Source organism: Zootoca vivipara, chromosome 2 (genome assembly GCF_963506605.1).
Source record: "Zootoca vivipara chromosome 2, rZooViv1.1, whole genome shotgun sequence".
Classification (NCBI taxonomy): domain Eukaryota; kingdom Metazoa; phylum Chordata; class Lepidosauria; order Squamata; family Lacertidae; genus Zootoca; species Zootoca vivipara.
This window is the reverse complement of record NC_083277.1, coordinates 123,184,990-123,209,975: the sequence shown is the minus strand read 5'-3', so window position 1 is coordinate 123,209,975 and position 24,986 is coordinate 123,184,990. Positions and strand designations below refer to the sequence as shown.

General features: G+C 43.5%; 1 protein-coding gene across 6 annotated transcripts in view; it reads right to left on the bottom strand.

The window, feature by feature from the left end:
- The window catches only part of GMIP (GEM interacting protein), a 94,077-nt gene that overhangs the window by 49,858 nt on the left and 19,233 nt on the right, over positions 1–24,986 (bottom strand). For 2 of the 6 annotated variants that reach the window (XM_035101781.2, XM_035101759.2), the window contains exon 1: positions 13,189–14,107. The exons of 3 other annotated variants lie outside the window; for them this stretch is intronic. Coding sequence is in view for 1 of the 3 variants with exons in the window: in XM_035101759.2 (XP_034957650.1) it covers positions 13,189–13,210 (22 nt within the window). In the remaining 2 variants the exon portion in view is untranslated. Of the gene's footprint in view, positions 1–2; positions 7,105–13,188; positions 14,108–24,986 lie in introns of those variants that run through there. One more of the 6 variants, XM_060272189.1, reaches the window with a different exon arrangement.

Below are 24,986 nucleotides of genomic sequence, written 5' to 3'. Positions count from 1 at the left end.
ACTGTAACAACTTCATGGTGTCTGCCTTTTTCCTTAAAAAGAAAAAAAGGGGGGGGACACTGACAGCACTAATTGGGTAGCACACATGACATCACCAACGCATCAGTCCCGTGAGCAGTTTTGCAACTCTTTTAAACATATTTGCATTTTTAAAAACAGAACATGGAGGATGAAAATATAAATGAATAAACAAACATACAGCATTGTGAAAAGTAAAACTTAAAGAAAGGCTGTAAGCATAGGAGAGAGTGGCAGAACTGTTGGTCGACGCAGCATCTGACCTGATAAGATCCAGCAATTGTCATGTAAACTGAAAAGTTGCCAGGCTTGTACCACAGACCAATAACCAACTGCGACTTCTCTTTAAAAATTGTGTCTGTCATCCCCCCAATGACAAAAGCAATACTGGAAGGGTCCCACTGCTAGTAACATCATATTCTGAATCCATGCAATTGATGGGGGTGGGGCTAGCTAGTTGAGAATATGATAAAGGGTAAGAGAAATCAGTGTTGTTGTGTTGGAAGGATATTTACAGGAGGAGAAAGAAAAGTATCTTCACAGAAAAGCAAGTCACATTTTGTTCAAGGAGCTTTAAAGCTCAGTCAGAGAAATGGCACTCTACAAATTGCTGTTTGCTCTGAGTCAGCTTTAAAGAGCCGCTTTTCGCAGGGAAAGCTTTGGAGCAAAAAATGGGGCACTTGGACATGGAGCTTTAAAGTGCAGACCTGTGCCTAGAAAGAGCGGGGCATAAGGTAAGTGTGGATAAGCCCTGGCTGGCAGTGGCCTAACAGAATTTCAGGGCTTCCCCACACTTCCCCCCAGGGAAAACTACTCTTTAGTGCTCAATCGGAGTGAACAGCAACTGTGGATTGCCACTTGTTCTGATTTGGAGCTAAAGAGTGGGTTTCCCTGGGAAAGGTGAGGGGAAAGGGGAAAACAGCTCAGACCTGTGCTTCCAAGGCACAGGAGAAGCAGAAGTGTGGACACGCCCTTAAGACATTCCCTGCCCTTCCTGGAGATGTCTGGGATTGAACAGTGTTTTCTCTGAGGACATCACAACAGTCATTGCAGTGGAGAGAGCTCCATGGGATGTGGGGAACAAATTGTCTCTTTGGTGTGGGCCAGACTAATTCCAGGAGTCTTGTTAAACAGGATCCACCCAAGAAAACTGACCTTATTTTTTATTTACCTATTTCACACCAGTTGCCAGAAAAACGGCGGCAAGGATGATATTTCCCCAACCAGTGCTCCACTATTTTTTTAACGGTCCTGCTGAGATTGATTGACAGCTGGGACTCAGCAAAAATCACTGAGCTCCACTTCCAGACAAAATTCAGGGAGCAAAGCTGCCCTGCCAGCTTTCAGGTAGCCGTGCCACTGCTGCTTTCCGGGAGGGAGAGGACAAAGTGGGAGGGAAGCTAGCTTGGTGCAGGCAAATGGGCAGGCTGAACTTGGCACTTCCTCCCATGTGCCCACAATATGCCAATCTCCCCGAAGCCTTGCTCCTCTCCTTCCTGGTAAGTGGTCTGGCCACCACTGGAAGGAAGAAGCAAGGATGTGCTCCATGCTGGTCCCAGGGCTTCTGATGCCAAAGAAAGGCCATTGGAATCAGGGGCTGATTGGGAAGTGACATGACAGGCACCAGTAGCTGGTTGGTTGGTATCAGGGTAGCATAGAATATCTGCACTATTTTCAGCTGGATTCCTCCTAGGATATTCACAACGGAAACCATGCATGCCCTGTGCCATCACCATCTCTGCTTCAAAGGGTTGAGAAAACTCCAGTTTTGAGAGGCACGCAGGGCGAGGAGAGGGGCAAGGAGAAATACTTGCACTGATAGACCCCTCTCTTCTGACCTTTCCCTTTGCTTTGCTTTCCTTCTAATTTTGGTCTGTTGCCGCCTCCTTTCCTGCTCAAAGGTGCTATTTAAAATTTGATAGAAGAAGAGGGCAAAAATAGTTCAGTAGGGTTGCAGCCAAGACTCTCAGGAAGTGTCAAAGGCCTGCTCTTAGGTTTAGTCAATATTAAAATGCTTTTTAAAAGAAAGTAAGCAGGGAGAACATCAGCTGTGGTTAACTCCTAATAACCAGAGGTGGTGGTGAGAAATGTGGTCTATAGCACTGAGGTGGGGGGACGGTTCCCTGCCTTCCCTCTTCCTATTTTATTGTATTTTATATTTAGAATATACAAAGCTAATAATAATAAAAATAGAAATGTCTAAGCAGTGAACATGAATTAAATAATATTTATATTATTTATCTGCGTATCAATGATCACAGATAAAATCACAAAATGTTGAAAACAAGCGTACATCAGTTGATTGTCTGGGGAGGCTTGCTGATTAACAGTATTTAGCAAGCATCAGAAAAGGTATAGCAAGGGTGCCTTCACACACAGAGACATCATTGATGCAACTCAACCTCATTATGACATCAGTGTTGCCCAGCCAATCCCTATGAGAGGCTTTATCAGATGCCAAAATGGTACCCTCCTCAACAAGGAAGAAGGAGTGAGGGAAGATCAGGAACCGGGGGAAAGAAAGATCAACATCAGGATCTGCTGCCCCTGTGGATCCTGCCGCCTGAGCCAGTTGCCTCGCCTAGCCTCATGGGTGGGCCAGCCCTGGCTTTACCTGAAAGACACATAAATCCATTCATGGCACAGCAGCAGCCCAGGCACACTGGGGGTCCCTCAGGGCCCTTGTTGGCTCCACAGCCACACTCCAGCAGCCTCCTCAGGGGTGTGGGGCACAGCGGATGTGCTGAGCAACACCGGGAAGGAGGGGAAAGGGGCTGCCAAACTCCTCAGGACACTGCCGAGTGTCTGTTCCTCCTTGCGCCCCTGTGAGCATAGTGCACCAGCCGCCTCAGCATAATGATGGGGTGTGTCAAGGGTGTGCCAAGCAGTGAGCGGAGAGGAGCATGCATTGGCAGTGCAAACCCGTGCCCCCCGCCCTTCTAGCCTTCTCCCTAGAGTCTCACTAACATCCAATTATGTATCCTGAAACAAACACATGGCCTGCAAAAGACTCGGGGGGGGGGGGACTTGAAGTGGTGGAATCTAGACTTGACCACTTCAGACTGCCAGGGGAAGAGGCCATTTTAGAATGCTTCCCTGTGAAAACCACCAAGCAACAATTTAAAACACTCTATATGCTTATAATAAACCTGGATATCAGGATGCAGCATGTGTAAAGATGGCCTAACTCTGGGTCAAAACCCTTTGCCAAACCTTTAAAAGGAGGCATGTGCTTCTTCATACCATAAACAGAGCAAAATCTCTCTGCTCTCCTTCCCCCTCCTCCAGAAACAGGATGTGGTTGCCTTAAAATCAAGGGGTTGCTTCACTAAGCAGCAAACGGTGGGAGCAAAGGCTTGTTTGTCAGGCAGAAATGGAAACAAAAAGAACCAGCTATGTTGCCCCAAATCATTTGAACCCAGCTGGGTCTTGCACCTCCTTGCTTGCCTCACAACGGAACCACACAGATTGCCCAGTTGAATTTTAATGGGGAGGCAGCTAAGAAGGAAAAGACAAAGACTTGAGTTTACTTTCATCCTGGCAGTACTGGCTGACACACCTTGGCCGACCACGAAAATTGCATGGGTTGGAGAAAGAGGCTTTGCTGGCCTGTCTTTGTGGACAGCAAGCATGCTAAATGCAACAGAATCCAAGCATCTCTGTAATCTGGGAATTATCAGTGTCTCCAAACAGCATAAACCCCTCTGTGCTGTTCTTACGGTTGTCAACGTGAAGGCACGCCTAGGAAGTTGACTTTTGCACTTTAGGGCACGATATGCAAGGCTGTACGGGACGTGGGTGGTGCTATGGTCTAAACCACAGAGCCTAGGGCTTGCAGATCAGAAGGTCAGTAGTTCGAATCCCCGCGACGGGGTGAGCTCCTGTTGCTCGGTCCCAGCTCCTGCCAACCTAGCAGTTCAAAAGCACACCCAAAATTGCAAGTAGATAAATAGGTACTGCTCTGGCGGGAAAGTAAACGGCGTTTCCGTGCGCTGCTCTGGTTCGCCAGAAGCGTCTTAGTCATGCTGACCACATGACCTGGAAGCTGTACGCCAGCTCCCTTGGCCAGTAAAGCGAGATGAGCGCTGCAACCCCAGAGTCGTCTGTGACTGGACCTAACGGTCAGGGGTACCTTTACCCTTTACCTTTATGCAATGCTGTAGCCATCTCTGTACATCTGTAGCAATAATCCTAACTCTGCATAACAAAGTGGAGTGTGGGGTTCACCTTGCTAGTGCTGGGGGACGTGGTGGTTAATGGGGAAGATTGGTTACTAGGGATAGTCCGTGGGGATTCAAACCGCCAAGCTTCCGATCAGCAAGCCCAACTGTCCAGGATACATAAAATAGGCACAATTCCACTAAAAACAGTTATGCTAAAATTAGTCTTTAACCCTCTCACAGTGCAGTGACAGCAATAAAATGCCAGCTCTCCAGGTGATTCTTTCTGGGTAGAATCTCCAGAGGGAGGATGCCACTACGGAGAAGGCCCTGGACCTAAGAATCACCTGCCACATTTCAGACAGTGGCTAAAATGAAGGGCACAGCCATGGGTGCAGCCAGGATTTCTGCAGATCCAAGCTATCAGAGACGTGATTGGTCAGTTAGTTAAGAATTTTTATTTACTTGCTTCCCCCTGTGCATCCTGACTATGCTCATGGGCCTGGTAGTGATGACTTCGGCACCGTCCAGAGAGAGTCCATGCCTTAGAGCACCTCCCGTCCAAAACACAGGGAGTAGCTGTAGGGTGGTTCACACTTACCTTGGCTTCACGCTTCCCAGGTCCAGGTCTGAATGGGGTGGGGGTGGGGGGGTTGGCCTGGCTCTTTCGCTGGGAAAACCTGCATTTTATTGCTAAATCAGAGCAAACCGTAAGGTGCAGAAAACCTGATTGCCATTTGTTCCAATTCAGTGGTAAAATGCAGGTTTTACCCCAAACCCAATAACAATACCGCCCAGATCTGTGCTTAGAACCATGCCACAAAAGGACGGGTGGATGAGCCCTGAGCTTGCCTGCCTGTGAGTCACTATAGCCAGCACTGTCAATGAGCCACTTACAGTAACTGCTGTGAAACAGACCACATCAGGGCTGACAAGGACCACACTGTCTGCTAGAAGAGGGAAACCAATGGGGGCCCACAGTCCACAAGACTTCTACAGCTTCTCCCCCCACCCCCTCATATTTAATTTTGATATTCTTCCCTTCCAGGAAGTCATAGCAAGGAGAGATCCCAAAGACACCCGTGGTTGGATTTGCTTTATATCAGTATCAATATTTGACTAATATAATCATCTCTCTGAGCAGTAGACACTGAATCATATAAAAGCTGTAGGAAGACCAAACTTTGCACTGTCAGGCTATGCAGTACTCTATGCTTTAAGTTGTCATGCGCCAAGTTTATTTTAAAAAAAATCTGTGTCAAGTTGAAATCAATAGCTCTTATAAAAATTGCATGTTTTTGCCTAATTTATTTTGCTTTGTCCACAAAAAACTTTGCAGGGCACTGAAACTGTTCACTCAGCACAGGAAATCTTTCCCAAAACACACACTGCCAATTTCACCTGGTAGTGCTCACATGTTCAAGACTATTTTTGCAACCATGAGGACTAGAGACTTGTTTTTTTAAAATGGAAGCTGAACAGACAGGATGCAGAATATTGTACTTAATACCAATCTTTACATCTGTACAATATGTGTACAGAAGCTTAGAATATGCACAGTCATGAATGTATCTTATAACACTGATGTCTATCTTAATGCTAAGGAACTCAAGAGCTCTTCCTAAAATTTAGCCTAAATGTCTTATTATATAAATATAGTAAACGTGCCTTGCCCATATCTAGGGATGGGCAAATCTGTCAATTCTAGTTCATTTCTCATTTTTCCAGTCTTAGTTCAGTTCTTCACATTTCCGCATTTGCAATTTTTTATTTAAAAAAAGCAAGTCCCTCATGAAAATTAATTACATTTTAGTGCTGGTTCCTAATATACACATTTTTTGCAACATAGTTTCTCTTTATATATTGCATTACATGCTATTTTCACTAATATATGCATTTATATCCCGTATAGTTAAAGCTATGGTTTTCCCAGTAGTGATGTATGGAAGTGAGAGCTGGACCATAAAGAAGGCTGATCGCCGAAGAATCAATGCTTTTGAATTATGGTGCTGGAGGAGACTCTTGAGAGTCCCATGGACTGCAAGAAGATCAAACCTATCCATTCTGAAGGAAATCAGCCGAGTGCTCACTGGAAGGACAGATCCTGAAGCTGAGGCTCCAATACTTTGGCCACCTCATGAGAAGAGAAGACTCCCTGGAAAAGACCCTGATGTTGGGAAAGATGGAGGGCACAAGGAGAAGGGGACGACAGAGGACGAGATGGTTGGACAGTGTTCTCGAAGCTACAAACATGAGTCTGACCAAACTGTGGGAGGCAGTGGAAGACAGGAGTGCCTGGCGTGCTCTGGTTCATGGGGTCATAAAGAGTCAGACATGACTAAACAACTTAACTACAAACAATGTATTTATATGCATACTTTACCCCAGAATATGCATTTTTGTACACCTTACTTGTCTGCAGAACAACACTGCAAAAAGTAAAAATACACAATACCATAGCAACAACTTATCTCATGTGAAATCAGTTCGCGAATGCCTGGTGGAATAAAAACATCCTTGATCACCTAAATATCATAGTGGAGCAGGCCTGGCACATTTTCCTGGGGAGTTTCACTTTTTCCCCATTTGTAATGACTGTAGCAGTGTTACTAGCAAGAGTCAAGAAGTTGCCCTTTCCCAAAAGCAAACATGAATGCCTTAGGCATGCATGGCGACTACTACGTAGGCTCATTTAATTGCTTATAATCTTAGTCACTCATAAGTCTCCAGGTGCCAAAGTCTAACTCATGGGTAGGCAAACTAAGGGCCAGGGACCGGATGCGGCCCAATTGCCTTCTCAATCCAGCCCATGGATGGTCCGGGAATCAGTGTGTTTTTACATGAGTAGAATGTGTCCTTTTATTAAAAACTAGTGTCATTCAGCCCGTTTAATAAACGGGCGCTAGAGCATTCAGCCTTTTTCGGTGGCGGCGGCGGCGCGTGGGGGGGCGATTGGCCCCTCCCACGGCCGCCGCTTCGTCAGGGCGCTCCGCTAAGCCCAGTTGGCCAGCGGGCGCCCAGGAGAAGGCCGTGATTCGGCCTCTTTTGGCGGCGGCGTGGGGGGGCGATTGGCTCCTCCCACGGCCGCCACTTCGTCGGGGCGCTCCGTTGAGCCCAGCTGGCCAGCGGACGCCCAGGAGAAGGCCGCGATTCTTCTGAGGACTGCGAGGGAAACGGTAGGCAGAGGTGGGGAGAGCGTGTGTGTGTGTGTGTGTGTGCGTCAAGTCTCTGCGTCCAATCCCTGTGTCCGTGGGGCACATGCTCAGTAGCGCACATGCTCAGGGAATCTGGACGCAGAGACACTTGCACTTTATTATATAGGATGCATCTCTGGGTTATCTGTGGGGCATAGGAATTTGTTCATATTCCCCCCCCAAAAAAAATATAGTCCAGCCCCCCCCCCACAAGGTCTGAGGGACAGTAGAACGGCTCCCTGCTGAAAAAGTTTGCTGACCCATGGTCCCTCAGACCTTGTGGGGGGCCGGACTATAGTTTGAAAAAAAAATTGAACGAATTCCTATGCCCCACAAATAACCCAGAGATGCATTTTATTTTTTTTATTTTTTTAACATAATTTTTATTGGTTTTTACAAATTACAAAAGATGGTACATACATAAACACCTTTTCCACCTTCTTCCCACCCCCCTCCATGGGTCCTCCCCTGCCACAGAAGTATCCCACGCAGGTGATCAGTCAGAAGTGGTCCATTTTATGATTGGGTTTCTGTCCTCCTCCCCCTCCCCTGCCCCCCAAGCCCCCCCCTGCCACCAGGGAGCTCCAGTGAACCAGGGCAGTACGCAGGAGTTCATCCATCCAACCATCTATTGTCATACCAAAAAAAAAAGAAAATACAAAAAGAGAAAAAGAGAAAAAAGAGAAGAGAAAAAAAAAGACAAAAAGGAAAAAAGACAAAAAAAAATTCATCATAATTGTTAAATTCATAATTGTTAAACCATATTTTGTGGGCTTCCCCACCCTCCCACCCTTCCCCGGTTTTCCTCCCTTATTTATCATCTTCAACAGTTTCATAGTTCATATTTTATAACATACACCTTTATATCTTATACCACTTTTAAACTATTATCATTTTCGCCTATTGTCCAATTACTGAGAAATCAAACTCCCATTTTTTCTTCCCGTGCCTAATTTTTACCCCTCTATAGGCCTCCATATTTTCACCTTTTTCCAGAATCAATTCACTTTTTAAACCTATAACTATTCCCAAACTAACCTTACTCCCCCCGAGTACCTGCTCCACCCCTCCAATCCAGCAAGTTCCATAGTCAGCAGTCCAGTTATAGTCCTATTAACCCATCCTTACAATCACCACTTCACTTTCCCTTCACCCCACCCCCTGTTTGCAGTCTTTTGCCATCCAGGCCTCCATATCAGACCCCTGAGCTTCTTCTCTTCTCTGCTTAATTTTTCCTTCTTCCCTGTGGTCATTCTGGAGTTCCAGTAAATCCAGTCGTGCCCCCCTCGAAGGGGAGGCACTCCATCCAACTTTTTGTAGAGTAAAATCATCATTTTTTTCGTGATGGGCTTCATTTTGTGTTAAATCATCACAGTCGTCATCATTGTCATTCTCACATTCATCTTCTTCAGTTTCAAAAGCTTCATCTTCTAGGAAATCATATTCTGTCATCACAATCTGGAATTGTTGCTGTAACACTAGCCGTTGTGTCTCCTCTTGACATAGTTCTATTCTTGTTTCCCACATTAAGGTCAAAACAGTCCGCTGAAACTCAGGCGGGTACCTTTTTGTTGACATAGTTCAGTCCTGTCAAGGTCAAAACTTGTCACATGGGGTGGAATATGATCGCAGTCTATTTTCTCGACTCCATTTTAACAAGCTGGCTGCATTCTTAAAAATAAAGTTCGAACTCACATTTCAAAAGCATATAAACCAAAAAAAAATTCCCAAAAAGTCCAGAGATAAAGATAGAAATAAAATTTAACTATAAATCCTGGTCAGCTCACTGGGTTTTCTGGGCTGCCGGCTCCCGAGAAAAAGAAAGGTCTTTCTTAGTCTTAACTTCATTCTGCAGGGCAATCACCACAGTCTCTCTCCCCTTTTACCCTGCATTTAGGGGAGATTCTCTTTGATGCCTTTGAGGAATCCTTTTAAGTTAAAATCTTCTGTTTACGGCTTCGGGTTTCTGTTTACTGTCTCTTATGTTACCGTGGGGGGGGGGTGGCTTCCTCTTTTCCCCTCTCTCCCAGGTCCAAATTGTTGCCTTAATTTACATTCCAAAGAATCCAAATTACTCACAGTCTATTCATTTGCTGAATGTTCTTTGAAGAATTGGCCACCTCCACTTCCCAGACTCGCAGCTTCGCACTCTCAGAGCAGCAATGTCAGCCTGTCCGCCGCGGTTCACCTCCTCGCTCTCGGGGGCTTAAACAAAGCCGATCCGGGGAGGAGAGAGCCCGCTTTTGGCGCCGCCAGGCAAAATCTGTCCCCAAAAAGCACGATTTGGGGCTTTTAAGGAGGTTTCGTTTCGCTGGAACGATTCCCTCCACCTCTGAAGCGCCGAGGTCCGCTCCGCTGTGCGGACCCCCGTCTGAGCAAGATGGCGTGGTCAACCGGAAGCCCCAGAGATGCATTTTAAATAAAAGGACACATTCTACTCAGGTAAAAACATGCTGATTCCCAGATCATCCGCGGGCCGGATTGAGAAGGCAACTGGGCCACATCCGGCCCTCGGGCCTTAGTTTGGGAAACCCTGGTCTCCAGGGGATGAAGTTTAGCTCTCAGAGTGAGAAGATAGTTGTCATTCCAGACAGCCTGTGTGTTGAACATTCACACTGATTTGTTTGCAGAGAACTTAGATAGCACTGGCTGTTGACTGAGCATCAATTCCAGATTATTTGCAGGGAAGTTAAATGATGTTGTGTCAAAGCAAGTGTCACCCAACACTTTCCAGTGCATTTTCCCATCACTTTCCTTATCATAAATGTCTGATCTTTTGCAGAAGCAACTTTGTTGTTTGAGACCTCTAAAGCAACATTAATTGCACAACCTGAATTTGTTACAGAATTCCACCTGAAAACAGTGACTGTCTGGAAGTGCCTGTAGCATGAAGACAGAAACCAGGGGATACTTGAGTATTTTTGCTATCAGAGCCACCTGTGGCCATGAGGCTCTGCCCAGAAACTACTGGACACAGCCTCTGTTCCCAATGCTCCCAGGCAAAATCTCTGTGTGTGGCCAGGTTCTGTCCCTACCCTACCAAGGTCCACCCCTTATTTCTAAGGCTCTGCCCCACTAATCTTAGGGTGGAATTTAATTAATGAGTCCCATCCACAGAATCGGCTTCTTCTTGTACAGTGGCCTTCCCTGCTCCTCCCCTTGAATCCTGAAATTGGCTCTGAAGGGGTTGGGAGAACCCCAAAAAGTGCACTGGGGGAGGAGAGGGGAGAATTGTTCCATCTGTCAAGCCCAGGTGCTTGTCCTAATGGAATAATGGCCTTAGTGCAACATTGAATTCCTTCCTCAATATCTTGGTTTTAGGAAACCTGGTAACTTTGCAAATCAGTGTGTAGAACTGCAGAACTGGCCAGACAGGGGGTCCTAAAACATACCCCTCTCATTCTTAAATGGTGCCTCTAACTTCTGCCCAGAAATTAATGCAGAAACTGTTTGATCATAGAATCATAGAATCCTAGAGTTGGAAGAGACCACAAGGGCCATCCAGTCCAACCCCCTGCCAAGCAGGAAACACCATCAAAGCATTCTTGACATATGGCTGTCAAGCCTCTGCTTAAAGACCTCCAAAGAAGGAGACTCCACCACACTCCTTGGCAGCAAATTCCACTGCCGAACAGCTCTTACTGATGATGATTGTGAGGTCTGCTGACCACCCATTTCCTCGCATGGATTCCCCCATTCCTTTGCATGTACGTGTCTTGTCCTGTGTGGGAATTTTGTAAACATGGGAAACAGATCTACCCACTGTCCTTCAAATGCTTGCTTGTAAAGCAGTGTCGACATCTATTCTGTGTGTGCCAGGCCCAGGACAGGAAATAATGTTCTAATTGAGGCAGAGAAAGATGCTGAGTTGTTTTTTTTTGTTTGTTTTTTACTATTTGACACTTTCTGTGAAATGAGGTAAGAAGAGCACAAAGGGAAGTGGAACTTCTGCCTTCTTGCTGAGCACAAACGAGCTGTAAAAACATCCACCATGGAAAAAGAGAGCCAGTGGCTAGGGAGCCTTGTCCTTACTGTCCGACAGAATGAAATGAAGGCCTGATATGGGATATGAATCATTCACTCGGGTCGTACAAGGGGGTTGTAGCGCAAGCTGTAAACAGTGAATCAGGGGCACATAGGAACATGAACCCCTAAGCGTGTTTAGGAGAACCACGCCCATCCACTCTGGAAAATGCCTTCTGGCTTTTCTCTTTCATTCATCCCTGTGAGACTATGGAATGCCCTTCCAAAAGAGGCAATGGCGGCTTTTAAGAAGGATTGGGCAAATTCACTGAGATAATGTATATCAGTAACTCCTGACCTGGGGGGCTGTGTTCTCCCTCTCCTGTGGGAGGCAAGAGGCCTCCGAGTGCAGGTTGCTGGAAATAGCCAAGAGGGAGAGAGGGCTGCTCCTGCGCAGCTCCTGCTTACGGACTTCTCATAGGCATCTGGCTGGCCACTGGCCACTGGCCCCATGCAGCAAGCTCTTCTTATGACTATTGGAATGGGCTCTGGGGCTTAGAAACTATTAGACCTGGGCTCTGCTTGTAACACAACATTGTGATCTGTGGGGGAAGGTTCCTGTATCTGAGGACTGCTGGAAGATGAATATGGTGCATGTGAGAGCAAGTCAGGGAGTCAGGACACCTTCCCAGCTCTAAGATGCTCTGCGATTTTGTGTCCACTGTGTAGGTGTGTACGTACAGAAGGGCAGTTAGGCAAAAACAGCCTGGAAATGGAAATCTGTGCTGATCACAGCCCTGAGCATGGCTGGCAGGAGATGGGCCACCCTGCAAGTGCTCTGCAGACTGCCTGAATAATTTCCACTCAAACATCTAGTCACTAGTGCATCAGCTGATACAAATCTGTGGAGGAAAGTTTTCTAAAATTTCACGTGTGTGTGTACATATAGAATTTCGAATCTGACATTTCTGCTACAAAACTTTAAAAGCATTAGTTTTAAAAGCTGCTTTTTTCAAGTTTCAGGATTATGGTTCCAATTTGTGTACCTAGTACTGTGTGCCTTCCGTTTCAGAGATATACCAGTAAGTTAAGGGTCAGCCTTTTAAAATAAGTTTTCAAATATATAATACATCAAATACAAATATATAACACCAACTAGCTTTTGAGCCCTCTTCCCAACTGTGAATACAATAAGAATATAATAATGGTTTCTGAAGCAATTAATAACTGCTCCTGCTTTCTAAGTACTTCTGAAATGAACACTGCTATACGGAATCTGCCTAGTTTCATTTAGTTTCCTCTTTTTTGCACCAGCCACAACCAAGGACTGCATACTGACCTTGGTTAGAGACCCACAGGGGCTATATTTGCACAACAGAAGTGGTGTTGCCCATTGGTACCTCTTTGTCTCTTTTGCCTCACCGTTGTTTTGGGTCAAACAGGTTTCGCAGGCTGTTACTCCCCACATTTGGGGTGGAGGGAACTGTTAACTGCAGAGGACAGCTGGCTGTGTGTGTACCGTATATACACCAGGGGTAGGCAACCTCAGGCCTGTGGGCCGGATGCAATACAGTGGCTGAAAAAGCTTGCTGACCCCTGATATACACCCCTGATATATGTTTTGTGCCACCTTCATTTCTGGGGGGGGGGAATCATTGATCCCTGGCCCTGATTAAACTGCTGGTCTCACCCACTCAAGCTTTACTCTCAGAGATCTGGCCCCAAATAACAGTGAGAATTTCCCAGCAAGTGCACAACCCAGATGAGGAGCGCCAGGACCTGCCTCCTGACAGTGCGCGAAGAATGAGCTCCATCCTTTTTGCTGAAAGAGATCAGAAGGTTGCTTCACCTACCAGCAGGTTCAGGGTCCGCCATGGTCAAGTCCTCAGCAGGAAACGCAGGGGTGAATCCCAGCCCAAGTCCCCAGACGACTCAAAAGCCACAGGCTCTGGTAGGTGGCCTGATGGGTTCTGCATACTTTGCAGAGCCTTGTTGGTCTGCCAGAGCCCGCAGCTGCTCAAAGTTTGCTGCTTCCTGCCGACAAGCATTTCCGTGTGAGGAAACTTGTTTGTCCCTTTGATTTGCATACTTTTCTTCAGCCTGTGGCAATCCTGCTGCCTTTGCTATCTGCAGCTGCACAAGGCTTCTTGGCTTCGAGGTTTTCCGAGATTAACAAACCTCACTTTCTACTCCGGGGGGAAATAATAGACGCATTGTAATATAATGCATTGCATGTGCCTTGCCATCTCTGAACCTGTGTTCAGTGTCTTGAGGATCTCCTCATTGTCCCTGATAGAAATATGGCTGGTAGGGAGGAGGTAAAAAAAGGCTCCCCCCCCCCCCCCGCAGGGAAGGGGAAGGAAAGGGTCTTCTGGCTGGCCCCTGCCCAGCTCACATCAGTGGCCTCTCTCTTGGGCAACTGCTGCCAGGGGGGGGGGGTCTCCGAAGAACCCCAGATCCTGTGGGGAGTGGAGAGGCAGCAGTTGCAGCTGCCGCTGCTTAAAAAAACATCTTCCATTGTAAGATAAGAAAATACCGTACTGGCTTGTCTAAAACCACCTCGGATGTCTGTAGCTAAGAGAGCTGAAAACAATTTGTGAGAGACATCATTGGACTTCAACTGCTGGGTCAGGATGAATGGTCATAGCGGGGGGGGGGCTAGCTGCCCCCCTCAATCAAGGAAAACAATAGAATACTTAACTAAGTGACCAATCAACTCCTGGCTATGCCCATGTCAGGATGGGACTCTGTAGTGCAGGAGTGGTGGGTCTATGCCCCCCCCATTCAGGGCTGATGGGAGCTAGGACTTGACAATAAATTGCTATAAGAATTTTAATAATAATAATAATAATAATAATAATAATAATAATAATAATAATAATAATAATAATAATTTATTTATACCCCGCCCATCTGGCCGGGTCTCCCCAGCCACTCTGGGCGGCTTCCAACAGAAGAATAAAACACAACAATCTATTAAACATTAAAAGCCTCCCTTAACAGGGCTGCCTTCAGATGTCTTCTTTTTTTTTTGATATTAAAAAAGACTTTATTAAATTTGTTGCACATTACAAATATACATTGTTATTAGTAAAAAAAGAAGATACAACTATAAAAGAGAATACCATGCTGTTACAGATATCTCATTTTACAGGTCTTCTATTTTACTTCACTCCCCCACCCCCTTTCCCCTCCCAAAACGACTTCTCAGCCGATACTGAGTTTCTCCCTTCTCGGTCTGTACATACTCCCAACGTGCTTTCCCCTTAATTACTTATCGATTTTTAATTATTTTCTTCACATAATATACAATTCTTAAATTTTCATAGAACCCTTATATATATAATATGAGTTTAGGATTTTCCACTATTTCTTTTATATAATGCATGAATTGTTTCCAGGTTTTTTCAGACTCTTCCGATTTTACTCCTTTAATTTGTTCATATTTCTTTGCCAATTTATAATAGTTATATAATTTTTGTTGCCATTCTTCCAAATTTGAGGTGTTTGCAGACTTCCAATTCATTGCTATCAGGTTTCTCGCAGCTGCTACTGCGTAACTTACACAGCATCTGTCTTGGGGTTTGATGTCTTCTGGCATCATCCCTAATAAGAAGAGTTCCGGAAATTTTTTAAATGAATACTTCAACATTTTCTTTAATTCTTTGTATATTATTTCCCAAAACATCTTGGTTTTATTGCAGTTCCACCACATATGTATGAAGGTGCCAATTTCCTTATTACATTTCCAACAAAAATTATTTAAGCCTGGGTACATTTTTGCCAATTTAATGGGTGTTAAATGCCATCTATTTTGCATTTTTAGAAGATTTTCTTTTAAATCATAATTTGGCGTATATTTTGAATCTACTTTCCATAATTTCTCCCATTTTTCTATGCCAATTGATTCACCTAAATCTTGACTTCACCTAATCATACAATCTTTAGTCAATTCCTCTTCTGTCTTCCATTTTAATAAAATTTGATAAAGATTCCTCAAATGTTTATTTTTGTTTTCCAATAATATTTCCTCTAATTTTGATATATATTTTTCAAATCCATTTTTTTATCCAATTGTAATCTTTGATTTATTTGGAAATATTGTAACCACGTTTTTAGGTGGCTTTTTATTTCTTGATATTCTTTCAATTTTAAATTTTCCTCTTTCTCTTCTAATAGTATCTTATATGTAGGCCAATTGTTATCCATATTAGTTCTTCTTACAGCCACTATTTCGAGTGGTGAAACCCACCAAGGTGTTTTGGGTTCAAAAAACCTTTTATATTTCTGCCATATTACGTAAATAGATCTTCTTACGATGTTCATCATAAAAACATTTTTCCTTTCAATTTTTCCCCTCATTAGGTAGTGGTGCCATCCGAAACCCAGCCCCAACCCCTCTAGGTCTAATATATCCATATCTTTAAGTTCTATCCATTCTTTCATCCACATGATAGCAGCTGCGTCATGATAAGTTTCTAAATCAGGGAGTCCGTATCCACCCCTTTCCCTATGATCAATCATAATTTTATATTTTATTCTCGGCCTCTTGCCGTTCCATATGAATTTGGTAATTGATTTCTTCCAATCCTTAAATATTTTGCTTTTACCCAATAACGGTAGATTTTGAAATAGATATATCATTTTTGATACCACACACATTTTTACTATTGATACTCTCCCCATTAATGAAAGGTTTAATTTATCCCATAATTCCAAGTTCTTCTTTATTTTTTTCCATGCCTCCCCATAATTCTCCTGTATCAGGTCGATTCCCTTAACCGTTGTCTGTATGCCCAAATATTTTATTTTTTTTGCAATCGTTAGCCCAGTTTTCTCCTGTAATTCCAATCTATCGTTTGGTTCCAAATTCTTTACCAGCATTTTAGTTTTGTCATAATTTACTTTTAGGCCCGCTAATTCCCCATATTCTTTTATCCTTTCTATGGCTCTTGGAATACTATGAATAGGGTCTTCTGTTGTTATTATTATGTCATCTGCGTAGGCTTTGATTTTAAATTTTTTACTTCCAATAACAATACCTTTAATATCCTTATCCTCTCTTATATTTTTTAATAATATTTCTAGGGTAATAATGAAAAGAATAGGGGATAAGGGTGCCTGGTGCCTCTCATGATTTTTATTTCTTTCGTCTGTCTGCCATTTATTAATATCTTGGCCTTTTGAATTCTATAAACAGTTCTAATGGCATTTTCCAACTTTTCTCCTATTCCTATTTTTTCTAATGCTTTTAACATAAACGGCCACGCCACCCTATCGAAGGCCTTCTCAGCATCTATCGATAACAGTGCTGCCTGTTTATCCCTACGATTGTCTAAGCATTCAAAAATATTTATCACAGTTCTTATATTATTTCTTGCGACCCTCCCTTTGACAAAACCGACTTGATCCTTATGTATAATATCGTCTAATATTGAACTTAATCTATGCCAATATTTTAGTAAATATTTTATAGTCGCTGTTTAATAGCGAAATCGGTCTGTAATTTCCGGGGTCCTCTCTATCCGAGTTTGGCTTTGGAATCAATATAATTTGGGCTTCCGTCCACGATTTAGGGGTAACTCCTTTCTTTATTATTAAATTCATTACTTTTTTTAGGGGATCCAATATAATTTCTTGTAGCTCTTTATAATATTCTATAGGTAGCCCGTCCGGGCCGGGCGCTTTTCCTTTTCTCATATTCTTAATTGCTGTTACAATTTCTTGGGTTGTTATATCTTCATTTAATTGGACCATTTTCTCAACTGGGATTTAGGGTAGGCGGTGCTGCTTTAAAAATTCTTCAATTTCTTGGCTAGGAGCTTCTTCTTTCTGATATAATGATTCATAAATTTTTTGAAATATTTTCATAATTTCATCTGTTTTACTATAATATTTCCCATCTGATTTTATCCTATTAATTATTTTTTCATTATTTTTCTTTTTTATTTGCCAATTCAATAATTTGCTGGGTTTATTGGCCCATTCAAAAATTTTATATTTCCAGAATTGTAATTTATATTCCAATTCTTGATCTATTATTTTCTCGAATTCTGTTCTTAATAATTTTAATTCCTGTTCCAACTTTTTTGAATATTTATTACATAATATTTTTTCTTTACTCCTTATTTCCTGTAATAACATTTCTTTCGTTAATTCTTTAGCCTTTCTCTGTTTTGCATTCTGCTGTATAAAGTATCCACGCATTACCGCCTTTCCCGCGTCCCATACTATTAACGGGTCAACCTCGCCATTACTATTTAACTCAATATATTCTTTTAATTTCTTTTTTGCTTCTTGGGTTATTTGTGGATTATTCAAAAGGAACGTGTTTAGCCTCCATTTTTTCTCTTTTTGTTCTTCTTTTAGTATTAGGACCATTGTATTGTGGTCTGATAGGGTCTGGGGTCCTCTCTCTACCTTGTGGGTTCTGATTAGCAATTCCTTTGGCGCCCAGATAGCATCAATTCTACTCGCAGTATGATAACGTGCGGATATATGTGTGTGTTCCTTTGCTATTGGATTTTGGTACCTCCAGGTGTCTAATAAACTTAGGTTGTCCATTAATTCCACAAATTTCTTTGGTAGAATTGTTTTCCTTTTCCCCCTTCCCCCTGTCTCCCATTCTTTGTCTAATTCCGGATTAATAATTCCGTTTAGGTCACCCATTATAATTATTTTTTCTCCCATATACTTCATTAATTGCTTTTCCAACTTTTCCACAAATTTAGTCTTACTTCCATATGGGGCATAAATCCCTACCCATATCCATTGTTGTCCTTCGTATATGGTTTTTACTATTCTCCCTTCCTTGTCAGTCCAAATTAATTCTGGGTTCCATTTTTGATTAATATATATAACTACTCCTCTTTTCTTTCTCTCATCTGCAGCAATAAATTCTTTTCCCAACTTTTCATTTTTGAGGACCCTCACATGTTTCTTATTTATGTGGGTCTCTTGGAGACAAATTACGTCCCAATTACGGTATGTCTTTTCGATACATGACTCACTCTATTGCGTTTCTTTTTGTTATTCAATCCATTTACATTCCATGATATTATTCTAAAATTCATATTTATTAGGTATTGTTAAAGGTATTAATGTGGATAGAAGAAAATAAGATATCGTAATTTTAAACTGATCACTTACTCAATGAAAGAAATTAGAAATTAGAACATAGAAAAGCAATCACAATAATCAATACACTTAAAGAAAACTATTAACTACTCTAAGCAGAATCAAGGGGATTCAAAATTTGTTCCATATTTGTTTGCATAGTGAATTATATTCAGACATTTAATCTTAATTTCTAACAGAATTTACAATCTTTCTAACCTTCCGAACAGTTCTCAATCAATCTTCCATTTCTCCTTCTTCTTGTTGTTCTGTTTCTTCGTCTTCTTTCTCTTCTCCATCTATTTCTTCCCCACTAAAATTGTCCTCATCCTCATCTGATTTAGAAGGTTGATCTTGATCTTGATTCTTAAGAGCATTCGTCTTAACGCCCCCCAGTTCCTGTGCATACGTCCTATGAAATCTTTCTGCTGCCTCGGGGGTATCAAACTTCCTCCATCTTCCCTTGAAGGAAAATGCCATTCCTTCTGGATACTCCCATTTGAAAAAAAACATTTTTGGACTTTGGAGCTTTAGCCAGGAATTGATATTTTTTTCTTTTATGAATCAGTCCATCACCAATTTATTTTTCCCTTTAGTTTTTAATATTTTGTTACGCAGCCACATGTTTGTAAAAGTGACTAAACAATCTCCAGGCCAGTTGTTTGCCTTTGCTTTTTTTGAATTAACTCTGAATGCTTCTTCTATTCTAGTCTCTATATCTAATTCTTCCAAGTCCAACCATTTTGCCAAGGCAATTGTCAATCTCTTCTCAATATCTTCATTTGCCTGCTCTGGTATGTTTCGAAATCTCAAAAATTTTTCACTCATTTTCATCTGTAGCATCGCAAGTGCGTCCAGCGATGCTTCCAGTGCAGCCTTCTGGTCTTCCATATCCTTTTTCATCTTGTCCAGGTCTTTCTTCCCTTCTCTTTTTCCCTTGATCTGATTTTTCATTGAATTTTCTAAAGTCTGGGTTTTTTCTTGTATCTCCTGTGCCAACTCTATTGCCTTGGTAGAGTTTTCCTCTGCTTTATTTATTTGTTCTTTTATTTCTTGTTTATCTTTTTCATTGGATTCTATTCTTTCTTCCACCTTTTCCACTTTATCTTCCAAGCTTTTCACTCTATCATTCATTTCCTTCTTAATTTCATTCATTTCCTTCTTAATTTCTGTGAGGTCTTGTTTGACCTCTCCAATATCGCTCTTGAGGCTCAGGATTAAATCCTTAAGATCCAATTCGTGTTCTGCCATAGATGTCCTTCTGTTTGATGTGGAGGCTGCATTTATCTTCTTTGATTTTTCCATTTTTTCTGTTTTATTTGCTTGTCTTGCAGTATTGTTTCTCCCCACACGGTGTCGCTCTGTGTCATTAGTCTCTATATCATTTGTCTGGTGGGGGTTCTCTTTTTCCATCTGGTATGCACCCTTTCAGCAGTCCTCCTTAAGAAAATTCCTTTCACTACTGCGTCACTTCTGGGTTCTTTTTCCCCTTGTCTGCTTAGTCATGATTTTTTAGTGAGTCGCCGCCATTTTATTTTATTAAAGTTCACTTTTCCTGGATCAAATTCCTTTTTAAAAAAATAGTGTTACACTTGTCAGAAAGGTTTCAATAAAATACTCCTACTTATACGCTTGCTTATGTGCCTGGAAATCTTCTTTCTCACTTAGATAAACAGTCCTCTTTACCAGCCTTACTGTTAGTTCTACTTTTAGTGCACGTCTGTAACTTTGTTTCAAAACTCAGCCGGCTCCTTGCTATTTTGTTTCTTTTTTTTCACCCTCACTTAGTTTCTCTTTGCTTCCCCCTGTCAGCGCCTCTTGCTAATCGCTCTTTATATCGTTCCTTCCTCCTCCCCTCAGATTTTCTGCCTCCTTTATTCTTGTACGTTCCGTTTGGCGGGGGGGGGATTCTTTTAAATCCTTTTCGCTCTCTTTAACTAATCCCGCGCCCGGGGTGTCTTGAAGGGGTTTAGTAAAAGGAGCTTTACCGTACATGGTCGCGGCAAGTTGTGGCTTCTGGCTGGTCTTGGCAGATCTTTCCCGTCGCAGTGCCCAGTTTCTCCCCCTCCTTCAGCTTCGTTTTTTGCTCCACGAAGGTTTCCGGGAGACCCTTTGGGGAACCGCCGACGCCTCAGTCAAAAATCGCCTTTTTGACCTTTTTTGAGGGGGTGCTTAGCCTCGCTACCCCCCGTTTGACCAGCTAATCGATCGGGAAGCGGAGCTCCCCTTTTTTGCTTGCTCACGATCCGCGGTCAAAACCGGAAGTCCAGATGTCTTCTAAAAGTCTGGTAGTTGTTTTCCTTTTTGACATCTGTTGGGAGGGCATTCCACAGGGCAGGAGCCAACACCGAGAAGGCCCTCTGCCTAGTTCCCTGCAACTTGGCTTCTCGCAACGAGGGAACCGCCAGAAGGCCCTCGGTGCTGGACCTCAGTGTCCGGGCAGAATGATGGAGGTGGAGACGCTCCTTCAGGTATACTGGACCGAGGCCATTTAGGGCTTTAAAGGTCAGCACCAACACTTTGAATTGTGCTCGGAAACGTACTGGGAGCCAATGTAGATCTTTCAAGACCGGTGTTATGTGGTCTCGGCGGCCGCTCCCAGTCACTAGTCTAGCTGCCGCATTCTGGATTAGTTGTAGTTTCCGAGTCACCTTCAAAGGTAGCCCCACGTAGAGCGCATTGCAGTAGTCCAAGCGGGAGATAACCAGAGCATGCACTACTACGGTGAGACAGTCTGCAGGCAGGTAGGGTCTCAGCCTGCGTACCAGATGGAGCTGATAGACAGCTGCCCTGGACACAGAATTGACCTGCGCCTCCATGGACAGCTGTGAGTCCAAAATGACTCCCAGGCTGCGCACCTGGTCTTTCAGGGGCACAGTTACCCCATTCAGAACCAGGGAATCTTCCACACCTGCCCGCCTCCTGTCCCCCACGAACAGTACTTAAGGTCTTAGATATATATTAAATGTTCATAAATGTACAAGGCAAACACATAAATAAACAAACAAACAAATAAATAAATAAATAAATAAATACAGTGGTACCTCGGTTTATGAACACAATTGGTTCCGGAAGTCTGTTCATAAACTGAAGCGTTCATAAACTGAAGCGAACTTTCCCATTGAAAGTAATGGAAAGTGAATTAATCCGTTCCAGACGGTCCGCGGAGTAAGCGTTCATAAACTGAAGCAAACTTTCCCATTGAAAGTAATGGAAAGTGGATTAATCCGTTCCAGACGGGTCCGCGGAGTACTTAAACTGAAGCGTTCATAAACTGAAGCATGGGTGTAATTGGTTCCGGAAGTCTGTTCATAAACTGAAGCGTTCATAAACTGAAGCAAACTTTCCCATTGAAAGTAATGGAAAATGAATTAATCCGTTCCAGATGGGTCCGCGGCGTTCATAAACCGAAAATTCATAAACCGAGGTGTTCATAAACCGAGGTTCCACTGTATATAAATATATAAAGCAATGACTGAAAAACAGTACAAAAAAGTCCTGAAAACCATTTTGACTCTCTCAAATTGACCTCAGATAATTCTCTGCAAGGAGGAAGGAAATGGGAAAATCTTTCCAATTGTCTTTGGACTGTAGGGGGAAACACCTCCCTGTAAATACAGTCTGGCAAGGATCTGTTAAGCTGAGCTTGAGAACATGAATGTCACTGTAGGCCCAGGGTGTTATTTTAGCAGACTTTTACAAGCATCTCTGCACTTCACTGTGCAATGATCCCATCACCTTGTGGGATAAAAGTGAAAGTGATTCCATCTGGGGTTTGTCAAAGCCAACTTATCTATATTGCACCTTGGCAGGACCGAACCCAAGACATGAAATGCTCAGAAGCTATGAAGAACTGCAGGCTGATGTGACAAAAGACTGAGTCAGGAGGACGTAGTGGCACTTTCTGTTCCTACTTCTGCATTCTCAAAGCCACAGAAGACATCTCAGGAGCAACCCTCTCAAAGGCTATTTGCCAACAGACTGCTTATCTGCATAGCATTTGCATTCTTTTTCTCCAAAAATTATATGGTGGGTGGAGTTGGGGGAACAAACCACATTCTGCATGGAAAGTTGCTGCAGCCCTGGACACGGCACGGCTGGGATCAGGGCCAGATGGAGGTTTGATGAGGCCCTAAGCTACTGAAAGTAATGGGGCTCTTTACATGTCCAGCTGTCCTTTGTCAACAACAAATTGTTGCTGTTTTTTGTTTTATACATGCTATGTGGTAATTTATGGACCTAGGTAAAGGTAAAGGGACCCCTGACCATTAGGTCCAGTCGTGACCGACTCTGGGGTTGTGCACTCATCTCACATTATTGGCCGAGGGAGCCGGCGTATAGCGTCCAGGTCATGTGGCCAGCATGACAAAGCCACTTCTAGCCAACCAGAGCAGCACATGGAAACGCCATTTACCTTCCCGCTGCAGCGGTTCCTATTTATCTACTTGCATTTTGACGTGCTTTCGAATTGCTAGGTTGGCAGGAGCTGGGACCAAGCAACGGGAGCTCACCCCGTCACAGGGATTCGAACCGCCGACCTTCTGATCAGCAAGCCCTAGGCTCAGTGGTTTAGCCCACAGCGCCACCTGGGTCTAATAGGTATCTAAAGCCATTTGCACATAACAAATAGGAGCCTACACAACACAAAACATTGTTGCTGTATGTAGGTTTTATTTTATTTGTTTTTATCTTATATTTTGGAAATGTACATCCAGGTTATTTCCTTTAATTTTTTTGGCGGCCCCCAAGAGAGTGGGGCCATAAGCTAGAGCTTGTTTAGCTTATACGTAAATCTGGCACTGGCTGTGATATGCACAGAGTATGTGCACCCCCCCCAAAAAAAGAGCATTATTCAGACTTAGAAGTTGACATGGGCCTGATCCTGCCCTCCAGTTTATGGACTCTTCATTCTAGTTCACATAAACAGCAGAAGTGATGGCAGAGCCCTTACTGATAGGCATCCTTGAGATGGGCATCTTCAGTTTGACATTTTCTCACTTCATGAGTGAACTACTGTGGGTCTTTTTTGTCCTCTACATCAGTTTCCACATTCCTTTCTTGCTTTCTGTTACTGGGAACTGTATTGTCCTACTCCCAGCTAGCTACATTGTGTGCCCCTCTTTTCTCTTCTCCTACTTCTAGGCTAGAGTTGAGTCCTCACTTCTGACTGTGAACTTCACTGGCACCTCGCTTTGGCTGCTTGGCACTCCTTCTCAACCACAATTTGCAACCATCCCTGCCAGGGATGATTTTTGCTTGCTATTAAAATTTCTTGCTATTAAAATTTCTGTCCTCCCTGCATGTTTTCAGTGCAAGGCACTCCTTCCATAAACTTAACAAGCCCCTAATCTGTTTCAGGGCAGTGGTAGACCTTGGGGTCTCAAATTTCAATGGTGACCTGCACAATGCCAAAATTTGACATCTCTCTCTCACACCCGCACCCGCACACACACCCTTGCCTTCCATGCTACATCATAGTTGTGGAGTCCCCTACAGCAGGGGCGTACCCAGGATCAAAATCAGAGGGGCAAGGGGCGGGGTCAAGGCACGGGAGGGGAGGGGCCACGAAGTGGGAACGTGGGCGGGGCTACGGAGCCCAGGTGAGGAAAGACGTAAGCTCTGGAACATCTTAAACAATACCGCCCCACCCCCACCCCCAAAATAATATATCTCACATTAGATATATGATAAGAAAGAATAAGAATAAGAAAGAAGTCGCTCCCAAGCAGTGTTGTGGTGCAGAGACAGAAAGACAATTCTTTGGGAGCAACCAGATTTGTATGTGTCAAACAAAAGCACCATGCATTGCCCTGAAAGTCCAGGGAACATTAGCTGCTTCTGAATGCCCCTTTCATTGGACATGCATGCATCAATATTATTTGCACCTGCAAACGTTTTGGGGCTATCCCACCAGGGATAGGAACTTGAGCATCCAGCAATCTTTAATTAACAAATATGTTTAAATAAATAACAACAGAAAGGCTTGTACTAACGGTTGGAAAAGGAGAAAAAGGCGGGAGAAGCAGGGATCCCCAAACGTGGCGCCAAGCAGGAGGAACTCTTAACGAAATCCGCTTTGGAGGGGGAAGTTTTGAGCGGATTCGCCTGATTTCACACCCCCGCTCAATAAGAGGGAGGGAGGGAGTTATCAATGCCGACTCCTTAAAGGAGCAGACATTTTCCAAGCTCTGTAAACGGAGATGGAAAAACCAAAAGCAGGCAACAGGTTAAAAGCACTATGCAAGGGGGTAGGGAAGAGAGCCCGCGAAAATCCAAAGCGAGCCTCTTAAAGAGAGGAAAACCCAGAACCCAAACCAGTAATGCAGGGGGAAACTCACCACACAAACACACAATTTTGGCAGGGGATGTGTATCTGAAGAAGTGTGCATGCACATGAAAGTTTATACCAATGACAAACTTTGTTGGTCTCTTAAGGTGCTACTGGAAGGATTTTTTTTTCAAATTCCATGAGTCCCTCCCTCCCTGAGAAACACATTCGACTCTTTCCAACAAAAGCACCCTGTGTGTGTGTTGG